General features: G+C 33.4%; 1 protein-coding gene across 9 annotated transcripts in view; it reads right to left on the reverse strand.

Moving 5' to 3' along the window:
* CB3H14orf39 (chromosome B3 C14orf39 homolog) overlaps positions 1 to 12,264 on the reverse strand; it is a 51,843-nt gene that overhangs the window by 17,433 nt on the left and 22,146 nt on the right. For all 9 annotated transcript variants that reach the window (XM_053224516.1, XM_053224515.1, XM_053224514.1 and 6 more), the window contains 4 exons: positions 11,999 to 12,129; positions 11,222 to 11,298; positions 5,268 to 5,353; positions 4,902 to 4,960 (listed from right to left, as the gene is read on the reverse strand). In XM_053224516.1, coding sequence (XP_053080491.1) covers positions 4,902 to 4,960; positions 5,268 to 5,353; positions 11,222 to 11,298; positions 11,999 to 12,129 — 353 coding nt within the window. The remainder of the gene's footprint in view (positions 1 to 4,901; positions 4,961 to 5,267; positions 5,354 to 11,221; positions 11,299 to 11,998; positions 12,130 to 12,264) is intronic.

Below are 12,264 nucleotides of genomic sequence, written 5' to 3' on the forward strand. Positions count from 1 at the left end.
TTGAAGTGCCTATTTGCGTATTTCTCACGTATTTCTAATTGGGTTGTCTGTCTTTTTCTTCTTGGTTTGTAGAACTTCTTTACACATTTTTGGAAACCAGTCCTTTGACAGTTTTATGTATTGCAAATATATTCTCTTGTCTTCTTTTTATAACATCTTTTGATGAATGGAAGCTCTTAAGTTTAATATAGCCAAATTTATCAGTCTTTGTTTTATTATTGGGCTTTTTAATTATTTAAGAAATTCTTTCCTACCTCTAATATGTTTTTCTATTTGACCAACTGAAAGCTGTATAGTTTTGCCTTTTGCATTTAACAGTCACAACCATGATTTTCACCACAGATTAATTTCCTCAAAAGACAGGCTGGGAGACTGCTGAAAAGAATCTTTTTTTCCCCTAAGATAACTACGTGCCTTTTCGGGTATGAAGCCTTACCATATACGCTCAGTGGTAGCTAGGAATATGACAGATATGTGCATTTCCCCACATATCTGTATTAGGGGTGCATTGTTCCTAGAGATCAACTATTCCTCCCTGTCTAATGCTCTGTCAGCTTGGTATATATACAGGATTATAAACAGGTGGAACAAATCATATGTGAAGATAAGATAGGATTCTTTCTTCCAGAAGAAAGCAGGAAGAAAATCCATCTGCATGGAATCAGCATATGATGTTGGCTGAACCCTATTTTGAGAGTGGGAGAAACAGATTCACATTATGAGACCATTGTGAATGTGCATATATTTACAGAATTTTTCTACTGCAAAAACGAGCCAGTATTTTTAAGTTTTTATTTGAATTCCAGTTAGTTAACATGCAGTGTAATATTAGTTTAAAGTGTATTTAGTGATTCATCACTTACATACAACACCCGGTGCTCATCACAAGTGCATTCTTTAATCCCCACCTATTTAACCCATCCCTCCACCCCCCTCTCTTCTGGTAACTATCAGTTTGTTATCTACAGTTAAGAGTCTGTTTCTTAGTTTGCCAGTTTGCCTCTTTTTCCCTCTATGATCGTGTGTCAGTTTCTTAAATTCCATATTGGGGTGAAATCATATGGTATTTGTCTTTCTCTGACTTATTTTGCTTAGTAGGATACACTCTAGCTCCATCCACATTGAAAATGGCAAGACTTCATTCTTTTTATGGCTGAGTATATCTATACACCACATCTTCTTTATCCATTCATCAGTTGATGGACACAGGCTGGGCTCTTTCCATAATTTACTTATTGTTGCTAATGTTGCTACAAACATCAAGGGGCATGTATCCCTTTCAGTTAGTATTTTTATATTCTTTGGGTAAATATCTAGTAGTGCAATTGCTGGATTGTAGGGTAGTTCTATTTTTAATTTTATGAGGAAATTCCATACTGTTTTCCAGTGGCTGCACCAGTTTGCATTCCCACTAACAGTGCAGGAGGGTTCCCCTTTTTCCACCTCTTTGCCAACATCTGTTGTTTCCTGTGTTGTTAATTTCAGCCATTCTGACAGGTGTGAGGTGATAGCTCATTGTAGTTTTGATTTGTATTTCCCTGATGATGAGTGATGTTGAGTATCTTTTCATGTTAGACATCTGGATGTCTTCTTTGGAAAAGTGTCTATTCATGCCTTCTGCCCATGGATTATTTGCTTTCTGGGTGTTGAGTTTCTTAGTTCTTTATAGATTTTAGATACTAACACTTTATCAGATATGTCATTTGTAAATATCTTCTCCCATTCCATAGGTTGCCTTTTAGTTTTGTTGTTTCCTTCACTGTGCAGAAGCATTTTATTTTGATGAAGTCTTAACAGTTTATTTTTACTTTTGTCTCCCTTGCCTCAAGTGACATTATCTTGAAAGAAGTTGCTATGACTAATGTCAAAGAGGTTACTGCCTGTGTTCTTCTCTCGGATCTTAATGGCTTCCTGTCTCACATTTAGGTCTTTCATCCATTTTGAATTTACTTTTATGTATGGTGTAAGAAAGTGATCTAGTTTCATTTTTTTGCATGTTGTGTGCAGTTTTCTCGACACCATTTGTTGAAGAGACTTTTTTCCAAATTGGATATTCTTTCCAGCTTTGCCAAAGATTAGGTGACCATATAATTGTGCGTCCATTTCTGGGCTTTCTATTCTGTCTCATTGATCTATGCGTCTGTTTTTGTGCCAATACCATACTGTCTTGACTACTACAGCTTTGTAATATAACTTAAAATCTGGAATTGTGATACTCTGGCTTTGCTTTTCTTTTTCAAGGTTGCTTTGGCTATTCAGGGTCTTTTGTGGTTCCATACAAATTTTAGGATTGTTTGTTCTAGCTCTGTGAAAAATGCTGGTGGTATTTTGATGGGGGTTGCACTTTTATGTGTAGATTGCTTTGGGTAATACAGACATTTTAACAATATTTGTTCAATTCATGAGCATAGAATGTTTTTCCATTTCTTTGTGTCATTGTGTCACCTTTATTTTACTTCATCAGTGTTTTATAGTTTTCAGAGTATAGATCTTTTTACCTCTTTGGTTAGGTTTATTCCTAGGTATCTTACGGTTTTTGGTGCAACTGTAAATGGAACTGATTCCTTGACTTATTTTTCTGTTGCTTCATTTTTGGTGTACAGACATGCAACAGATTTCTGCACACTGATTTTGTATCCTACAACTTTACTGAATTTATGTATCAATTCTAGAATTTTTTTTGGTGGAGTCTTTTGGGTTTTCTATATAGAGTATCATGTCATCTGCATATAATGAGACTGACTTCTTCCTTGCTGATTTGGATGTCTTTTATTTCTTTTTATTGGCTGACTGCTGTGTCTAGGATTTCCAATAATATGCTAAATAACGGTGGTGAGACTGGACATCCCTGTCTTGTTCCTGATCATAGAGGAAAAGCTCTTAGTTTTCCCCCATTAAGAATAATAATAGCTGTGGGGTTTTTGTATATGGACTTCACTATGTTGAGGTATATTCCCTCTAAACCTACTTTGTTGAGAGTTTTTAAATCAAGAATGGATGCTGTACTTTGTCAAATGCTTTTCTGCATCTACTGAAACAATCATATGATTCTTATCCTTTTTTATTAAAGTGGCATATCACATTGATTGATTTGCAAATATTGAACCACCCTTACATCCCAGGATTAAATCCCACTTGATCATGGTGAATGATTCTTTTAATGTATTGTTGGATTCGATTTGCTAGTATCTTGTTGAGAGTTTTTGCATCCATTTCATCAGGGATATTGGCCTGCAGATCTCTTTTTTAGTGGAGTCTTTGGTTTTGGAATCAGGGTAATGCTGGCCTCATAAAATGAGTTTGAAAGTTTTCCTTCCATTTCTATATTTGGGAATAGTTGAAAGAAGAATAGGTATTAACTTTTTAAATGTTTGGTAAAATTCAGGGCAACTGGGTGGCTCAGTTAAGCATCCAGCTCTTGATTTCAGCTCAGGTCATGATCTCACAGTGGGATCAAGCCCCGTGTCAGGCTCTGTGCTGATGATGTGCGCGCGCTCTCTCTCTCTCCCCCCCTTACCCCTCCCCTGCTCTTGTGTGTGCACTTGCACTCTCTCTCTCTCTCTCTCAAAAATAAAATAAATAGACATTAAAAATAAATAAATGTTTGGTAAAATTCTCCTGTGAAGCCATGTGGCCCTCTACTTTAGTTCGTTGATTTTTTTTTTTTACTGATTCAACAGAATGAGCCATTTTTAAAACTTCAAAATAAAAGTCAGTAGCCCACATGCTACAGACAAGAAGAAATGAAAACTTTCATACAGCCTAATGAGTGGAATAATTGTTATCCATACTGGATTACCAAAATATGTATATATGTACACATGAGATAAATTATGTTACGCATTATATTATACTTTATTTATTTATTTATTTATTTATTTATTTATTTATGTGATACCCTTGAAAATTTCCAACAGCTAGTTGATTCTAGGATAATAAACTCATATACATACATATATTTATACACACACACACACATATATATGCATATATATATATATATATATATATATATATATATATATATATATCTTGTGACCTTTCTATGATTTTATTTAAAGAAAATAATCCAAGATAGTAAAAGATTTATGTAAAAGAATATAGTAGCATTATTCATAATAGCAAGAAAACCCAAACTGGAAACAAAAAAAAAATTTTGAGAGAGAGAGAAGGGAGAGTGCATGCACACAAGTGCGCACAAGGGAAGGGCAGAGGGAGAGGAGGAGAGAAAATCTTCAGCAGACTTCACGTCCAGCACAAAGCCTGATATATGGCTCAATCTCACAACCATGAGATCATGATCTGAGCAGAAACCAACAGTAGGACACTTAACCAACTGAGTCTGAGTCACCCAAATGCCCCCTAAAATACTTAATATTTTGAGAGAGAATGGCTAAATAATTAAAATAATTAAATATAAAAATAATTCAACATTTTGAGAGAAAAGCTAAATAAATAATAGCATATCCTTACAATGGTATATGATACAGTCATTAAAAATAAAATCTATTTAATGGCATTAAAAAATACCCTCAACAGTATATCAAGTGGAAAGAAAAGGATACAAAATGATATACACAAGCATGTTTCAAATTTGGGGAAAAAAGTAAAAGAAAAAGACACACACATACATAGGAAAAAAAATAAGACAGAAATATATACCAGTATGGATGGTGTCAGTTATATCTGGGTGATGGTATCTTTGTTTCTTTTGTATTTTTCTCTGTTTTCCAACTCTTTTACAATGAAATGATATGTTTTATATTTAGTGAAAAAGTGTTTTTAAAACTAGGCATGCATGGTCAGTTAACCAGAGATGCAAACAATCCAAATATTAAATAGTATAAAAACCAGATATAATGTTATTCCCACTTCTTAGGAAAAATATAAACAGCAAATACCTGTATCCCCTTTTTCAAACCATTGATTGCAATTTGATTGTTCCTGTGGGGCTAACAATCTAAAATAAAATAAATAAAATTTAGGTATTATTTGCTCAGTTGATAAATTATTTTAGAAATTAAAACATTTTCCTATTTTTAAATATTTTGTTTTTTAAAGTTTATCTATTTTGAGAGACAGAGAGGAAGGGACAGAAAGAGAGAAAGAGAGAGAATCCCAAGCAGGCTCTGCACTGACAGTGCAGAGCCCACGGCGGGGCTCAATCCCATTACCCCAGGATAATGACCTGAGCCAAGATCAAGAGACAGATGCTTAACCAACTGAGTCACCCAGGCGCCCAGCATTTTCCTATTTTTAAAAGTTACCTGAAATGCATCGTATTTTGTGAATTTTTAATAGCCACGGCATTTGAGCATTTTGAATGTTTACTCACAGTAGAGTCATTAAGTACCTGAACAAAAGAAATGAAGCATTAGAATTGGCTACATAAACAACAAAATTTTTTTTCTTGTCATGGCTACTGAAGGCTCTCCAAGAACATTGTCATCCTCTTCCTCATCATCATCAATATGAACAACCACTACAAACATTAAATGAAACCACTATATACAAAATATTAAGTCAAATACTGGGACACAAAGGTTAAAACTCTCAAGGAATTTGATATTTTGGACAAGTATAACAACTATGCTTGGTAGCATTTTGACATTTAAGGTAAACTTAAAATTTTTATCCCATATTTATGATTAATCAAGTCAATCTTACCATTTTCTCAACTGATTTCTGTGTCTATTCTCTGTAACCTCTTAAATTCAACATAAAAAAGCAAAACAGCAGATTAAAGGCTGAAATTTTATTTTTTATATATGTGTGGAAAAGGTAATATTTCATTTTTAACTTTAACTAAATTTAGTATCAATATCTAAGCCACTGCTTTATTTATTTTTGTATTGTCTATTTCAAGTCATTCATTCTCTGTGAGTGACTCATTCTGAAGAGTTTCTGATTTTTATTTGACCCAAAATAAAAATATCTTTAATAGGAAAGTTTATCCCATTTGTTTTTGTTATAACAGCCACTGGTCTTAATTCTGTCATCTTACTGTGCTTTAGATAAGACCTTGCCCTTTAAAGGGCATTTGTCCCTTAAAGAACAAGTGTTGTTACTGCTTTATGTTTTAAACAATATACATGTTTCTATTGGTCTCTTGGTAAAAGTATTTATACAAGTTAAGTAGTTGTTTAGAGTAGATGCTAAGAATTAAAATTGTTGAGTATGTGCATTTTTATGTGTAATAAACACTATGAACCAGTCCTCTGAAGTAATTATACCAAATTACATTCCACTATTGACTTCAGTAGACATTATCAAATGTTGTAGTGTACGCAAATCTGATAGGTGAAACCATATATATCATTGGTTTAATATGCCTTTCCCTTTGCCCCCGAGCTCAAGCACCTCATTATGTCTAGTGACACTTCGTCTTTCTTTTTCTGTAAATTGCTTATCTTTGGCCCATTTAAAAAATTAATTTGTATTAGTATTTCTTTGTATGTTATGCATCCCAATCTCCTGTCCATTCTGTCATTCTCTTCAACTTTGCTGGTGTCTTTTGTCACACATTAAGTTTTTTATTTTCATGTAGTCCATTGACTAGTTTTTCTTATACCACACTGTTGTAATTACCACATTTTGATAATATTTAAAACTGTTCTGGAATGATGAAAATGTTCTGGAATTAAGACAGTGGTGACAGTTACACTACCTTTTGAATACACTAAAAACCACTAAAATGGGCACTTTAAAATGGTGAATTTTATGATAAACTTTTAAGCATCTAATAGTATGAGTCTCCCTTATGTTGTTTAAAAAGATCTTATATTTTAAATCTTTATTTGAACTCATTTATTAATATGTTAATGTAGTGAATCACATTGATAGACTTTTCCAATGCTATTATTGCATTCCTTGGGAAAACCATGTTTTAATCATAATATATTATTCTTTTAATGTTACACTGCCAAATTAGGTTTGCTGATCATTTATTTGGATTTCTACATGTATGTTCATTCTTGAGACTAATGTACAAATTTTTTTCATTCACTATCTCTGTCCTTGCTCCCTAATAAATTAACTATGTATAATTTGTTGCATAGCTTCCAACTTCTATGCTCTGGAATTGCTTAAATAAAAAGATTGCCCTCAACTGGCAATTTTGCCTCTCAGGGAATATCTAACAATGTCTGGAGGTATTTTAAGTTTATTTATTTATTTTGAGAGAGCGAGAGCAGGGGAGGGGCAGAAAGAGAGAGGGAGAGAGAATCCCAAGCAGGCTCTGCACCATCCACGCAGAGTCCCATGTGGGGCTCAATCTCATGAACCATGAGGTCACGACCTGAGCAGAGATCAAGAGTCAGAAGCTTAACCAACCAAGCCATGGAGGCGCCCCTGAAGATATTCTTCACTGTCTTTTCTTAGGGATGAGGTGCTATTGGCCTCTAGATCACAAGGTGACCCTACAACAAAGAATTATCTGGCCCAAAATGTCTATACTGTCATGGTTTAGAAACTCAATTTATTCCTAAAGGTTTGGTAAAATTTACCTGAAAAACTCATTCCCACGTGTTTTGAAAGGTGTGTGTGTGTGTGTGTGTGTGTGTGTGTGTGTGTGTGGCAGAGGGAGAAGGGAGGCACATAAAGAAGAAAAGAAAAAACAGAGAACTGCTTACATTTCAGTTTCACCTACATTTCCATTTCTAGTTAATTGATCTATTCATGCTTTTCTTTTTCAGGCTATTTAATAACTTATATTGTCCTATAAAATTGTCCCCCTCACCTACATTTTCAAATTTACTGATATAAAGTCTTACATAGTATTCTCTTAAGACTTTGAAAAGATTTCTTCCATATATTCAATGATACGTACTCTTCCCTCTCTATTTTATTAAATATAATAAAATTTATTTTATTGATATTTAAAAGTTATTAATTTTTGGCTATACTGATTAACCCAACCTTTTAATTTCATTAATTTCTCTTTTTCTCTTTATTAATTCCTACTTTCTTTGCATTAATTGTTATTTTCCTATTTTGAGTTGAACTTTTCATGCTTGGAATTAAACTTTTCCTACTTAAAGTTCAGCTACTTTTAATCTTTATTTTCTATATTTGTTTTCAAATATAAATTTCTCTCTGAGAAGCAGTTTGGCTATATTCCACAGGTTTTGGTTTATAGTATTCTTTTAAATAATTTTTAAGTTTTCTTTTTATTTCTTCTATAACCCCCAAATAATTTGAAAGTGTAAATTTCCTTTCCCTCTAAGTACTTTTTTTTTTGAGAGGAGGGCTATATTTTTGTTTAACTTATATTTTTTATAGGTAGTGGTAAGTGAAGAGAACAACTTTTTAGAATTGATTGAGGTATTCTTTTGGTTCTAGTAAACAGTTAATTTTGGTGAATACTGCAAATATCAGGAAAAGAAAGTATAAAGGGAGCCTGAGAAATGACACTGTAGAAATGGTCCTATCATCCCTGATTATTGAACCTGAGTCACCTACTTTAGAATTTCACTGCAGGTAAGAGAAAAATGTTTATCTTGTTTAAGATGCTGTTATTTCATTTCATTGGTTTTGTATTGTTAAATGTGTAACCAAACTCAACCCTAAACTCAAGATACTACTTTTTTTGAGAAAGCTATCCTTTTTAAAATTATGGATTAAATACTTTCTTGGAATTCCATTAATTTTTATTTTATTTATTTTGAAAATGTATAATTTGGTTTATCGTGGTTCTTATGACTTGGTGAGTTATTCTTTTTAAAAACATGAAATATATTTTTCCCTATTAATGCTTTTTGTCTTGAACTCTGTTTTTTAATTTTTAAATTTTAGTTAACATACACTCCAATACTGGCTTCAGGAGTAGAATTCAGTGATTCATCACTTACATACAATACCCAGTGCTCATCACAAGTGCCCTCTTTAACATCCATCACCCATCTAGCCCATCCCTCACCCACCTCCCTCCATCAACCTTTAGTTTGTTTTCTATCATTAAGAGTCTTTTGTGGTTTGTTTCCCTATTTTATATGGCACTGTAATAACAATGTTTTTGTCCCATTGTTCTACCTTTACCCTTCATTTGTCAAGTTTTTTCAGCTCTTCTATTTTAAAAGTATGTATATGGCTGTACCACTCTAGAAAACAGTATGGAGTTTCCTTAACAAGTTAAAAATAGAACCAGCCTACAATCCAACAACTGCACTACTGGGTATTTACCCAAAGGATATAAAAATACCAATTCAAAGGGATACATGCACCCTGATGTTAGAGCAGCATTATCAACAATAGCCAAATTATGGAAAGAGCCCAAAAGTCCATCGACTGATGAATGTGTAAAGAAAATGTGATATATATGTATATGTATATTATATACATGTGTGTGTATTATATATATATATGTATATATGTGTGTGTATTATATACACATATATAATGGAATATTACTCAGCCATCAAAAAGATTGAAATCTTGCCATTTGCAATGATGTGGATGGAGCTAGTGAGTATTATTCTAAACAAAATAAATCAGCCAGAGAAAGACAAATCCCATACGATTTCACTCCTAGGTGGAATTTAAGAAAACAGATGAACATAGGGGCAGGAGAGAGGCAAACAAACCATAAAACAGACTCTTAACTACAGAGAACTAACTGAGGGTTGCTGGAAGGGAGGTGGGCAGTGTATGGGCTAGATGGATGATGGGGACTAAGGAGTGCATTTGTCTGATAAGCACTGGGTGTTGTATGGGAGTGAAGAATCACTAAATCCTACACCTGAAACTAATATTACACTGTATGTTAACCATCTGGAATTTAAATAAAACTTGGAAAAAAATAGAAGTATATGTCTGTATTTTGTTTATATATCCCATAGAAGCATCTCTGTCACATTTCTGAATACTGATTTGTTCAGAACTATTTATGGCATCTTATTTTCTATTTATAATGTATTCTAGTTATTTTATCTACTCTTCCATCCCTGCCTTTTGTTGGACTGATTAAGTTGTTCCATCATTTTTCTTCTACTGTTTTAAAACTAGTGCATGTCATTTCTCTTATTTTGGTTACTCTTACATGTTCAACATACACGCATAAATTCACATTTTCCCAACAATATATAAGTGAATCAGTATTTGTATCTTCTCTCTACTTCCATTCCCGCCCCCAAGAAAAGAACTTGGGTAAACTTTTGTTTCCCTTATTTATCTTCCTACCTTCATCCCATATTGATCTCATCTGAAATTTTAGTACCAGATTTAAACATTTTTGTAATTAATACATATTTACGATAAGTTTCACTAATTAATTTGGTTACCACTACACCTCTATCTGTATGTATTAATTACAAATTAATGAAAGGCAATTATATTTTCCATTGAGAATTCCCCCCTGGACTATTTTCAGGAAGAATGGGGGAAGACAGAGATGTGCCACACCAGAAGCTAGCTTTCAGGGTGGTATGCTCCTTATTTTTCTTAAGCATCAAGAACCCCCTAGAAGGGCGACTGGGTGACTAAGTTTGTTAAGCATCTGACTCTTGACTTTGTCTCAGGTCATGATCTCATGGTTTCTGAATTCAAATCTGTGTTGGGCTCCGTGTTGATGGTGCAGAGCCTGCTTGGAATTCTCTCCCTCCCTCTCTCTCTCTCTCCACCCCTCCTCTGCATGTGCTCTCTCTCAAAATAAACAAATAAACTTAAGAAAAGAAGAACTCCCTAGAGTTACCATCTATCTCTCTAACCGAAGCTCCTATACTTACTGCTTCCACCTACAGACAGTGATCCATTGCTGATGCCTAGCCAAAGGCAGAGTAGATATGAGTTGAACAGGTGTTAATTAATTAACTCCCACTGAAGTAACCCAACCAATTACCCTATTCATTGTCCCCAGACCTATACCTTCTATAATAGTGTTCTATGCAAGTCCTGGGTCACAATTTCCCCCTTCAATCTAATCCTGTTTTCTTCCTTCAGAAATATCTGGGTTTGACTAGGTACAGGGCTTGGCATTTTTAAATATCTTTTCTATGTTTTAAGAGTAAGTGAGAAGGCTACAGTATATGTTCAGGCTGCCATATTGAAATTCTTTTAAGATTTTTAGACACTGAGGTTGTAGTAATGGCTGATTTAATATATTTATAACACACACACACACACACACACACACACACACACACCCATGTTCTAAATGCAATACATTCATTATCTCATTTAATGCAAGCAAATATTTAATTTATACTATTAAAAAGGAAATACCTACCTGCATGTTGTTTCCTTTCTGCCTAAAGTCAATATTGGCAAGCTTTGACTGTTTCACAGAACTTTCTTCTTTTTTATCTAGGTTATTAAATTGTACAACTTCAAATGAATTTCAGAGATAGAATCAAATATTATGCCCAAAATTCAACATAAACTTGTAATTAAAAAAATCAAGTTACATGAAGATTTAATTTAAATTATAGAAGTGTGTGGAATTCCTGCAAACCTTTTAATTCCTCACTATATAAACTATCATAACAAGCATGAGTGTAAAATGAAAACCAGCTTACAAAACTACATCTTTATAATGAGGAACCAAATAAGACTGAGGGAAAAAGAACAGCTAGTGCAGTTAATCTAATACAATGTAGTTAATCTAATCTGCAGATCCACTGAATGAAACACGATTCAAATATCTCAGTGACTAGGTCACAAATATCATTAATACAAGTCAGCTACCCACTTTAATTACATACACTAATAACACAACTCCTCAAATGAAAAATTATTATTCATCCTCCTCTGGCAGCTGTGTGACCCAACCAGAACACTTGTTTTAATATTATGCGGATGATTTCTCTCTCAAAGAGAAAAAAGTTAGGGATAGAAGGCATATTGTTCACTCTCAGAAAGAATCAAAGTGATACTTTCTGGGTCTATTGGTCTCTAGTATTGTTTGTTCTTGCTTATACCAAATGATAACAAAATTTGCTTCTGCCTTTTCTTCTATGTGTTTACAAAGAAAACTAAGTTTTTAAATAATTAACAGATACTGTACCTACAACTCTTGCCTCTGAAGAATGCATTTTCATTGGTCTGACTTTCTCAGATTCATATGGAAGAAATAATCGACTGTTTTGAGGGGCTTTATTCAATATAAGTACATGTTGTTCATCTTTTTCAAAAATTCTGAAGGGTAAATTACATTAAATATTTAGTAAGTAAAAAATTAACATATTTTAAATCTAGAAGAGACTTATATACTATATAAATTCATTTTGCAGATAGTAAAACTGAGTTTCAGAACATTTAAAATATCTGCCC

The sequence above is a fragment of the Acinonyx jubatus genome, chromosome B3 (genome assembly GCF_027475565.1).
Source record: "Acinonyx jubatus isolate Ajub_Pintada_27869175 chromosome B3, VMU_Ajub_asm_v1.0, whole genome shotgun sequence".
Lineage (NCBI taxonomy): Eukaryota > Metazoa > Chordata > Mammalia > Carnivora > Felidae > Acinonyx > Acinonyx jubatus.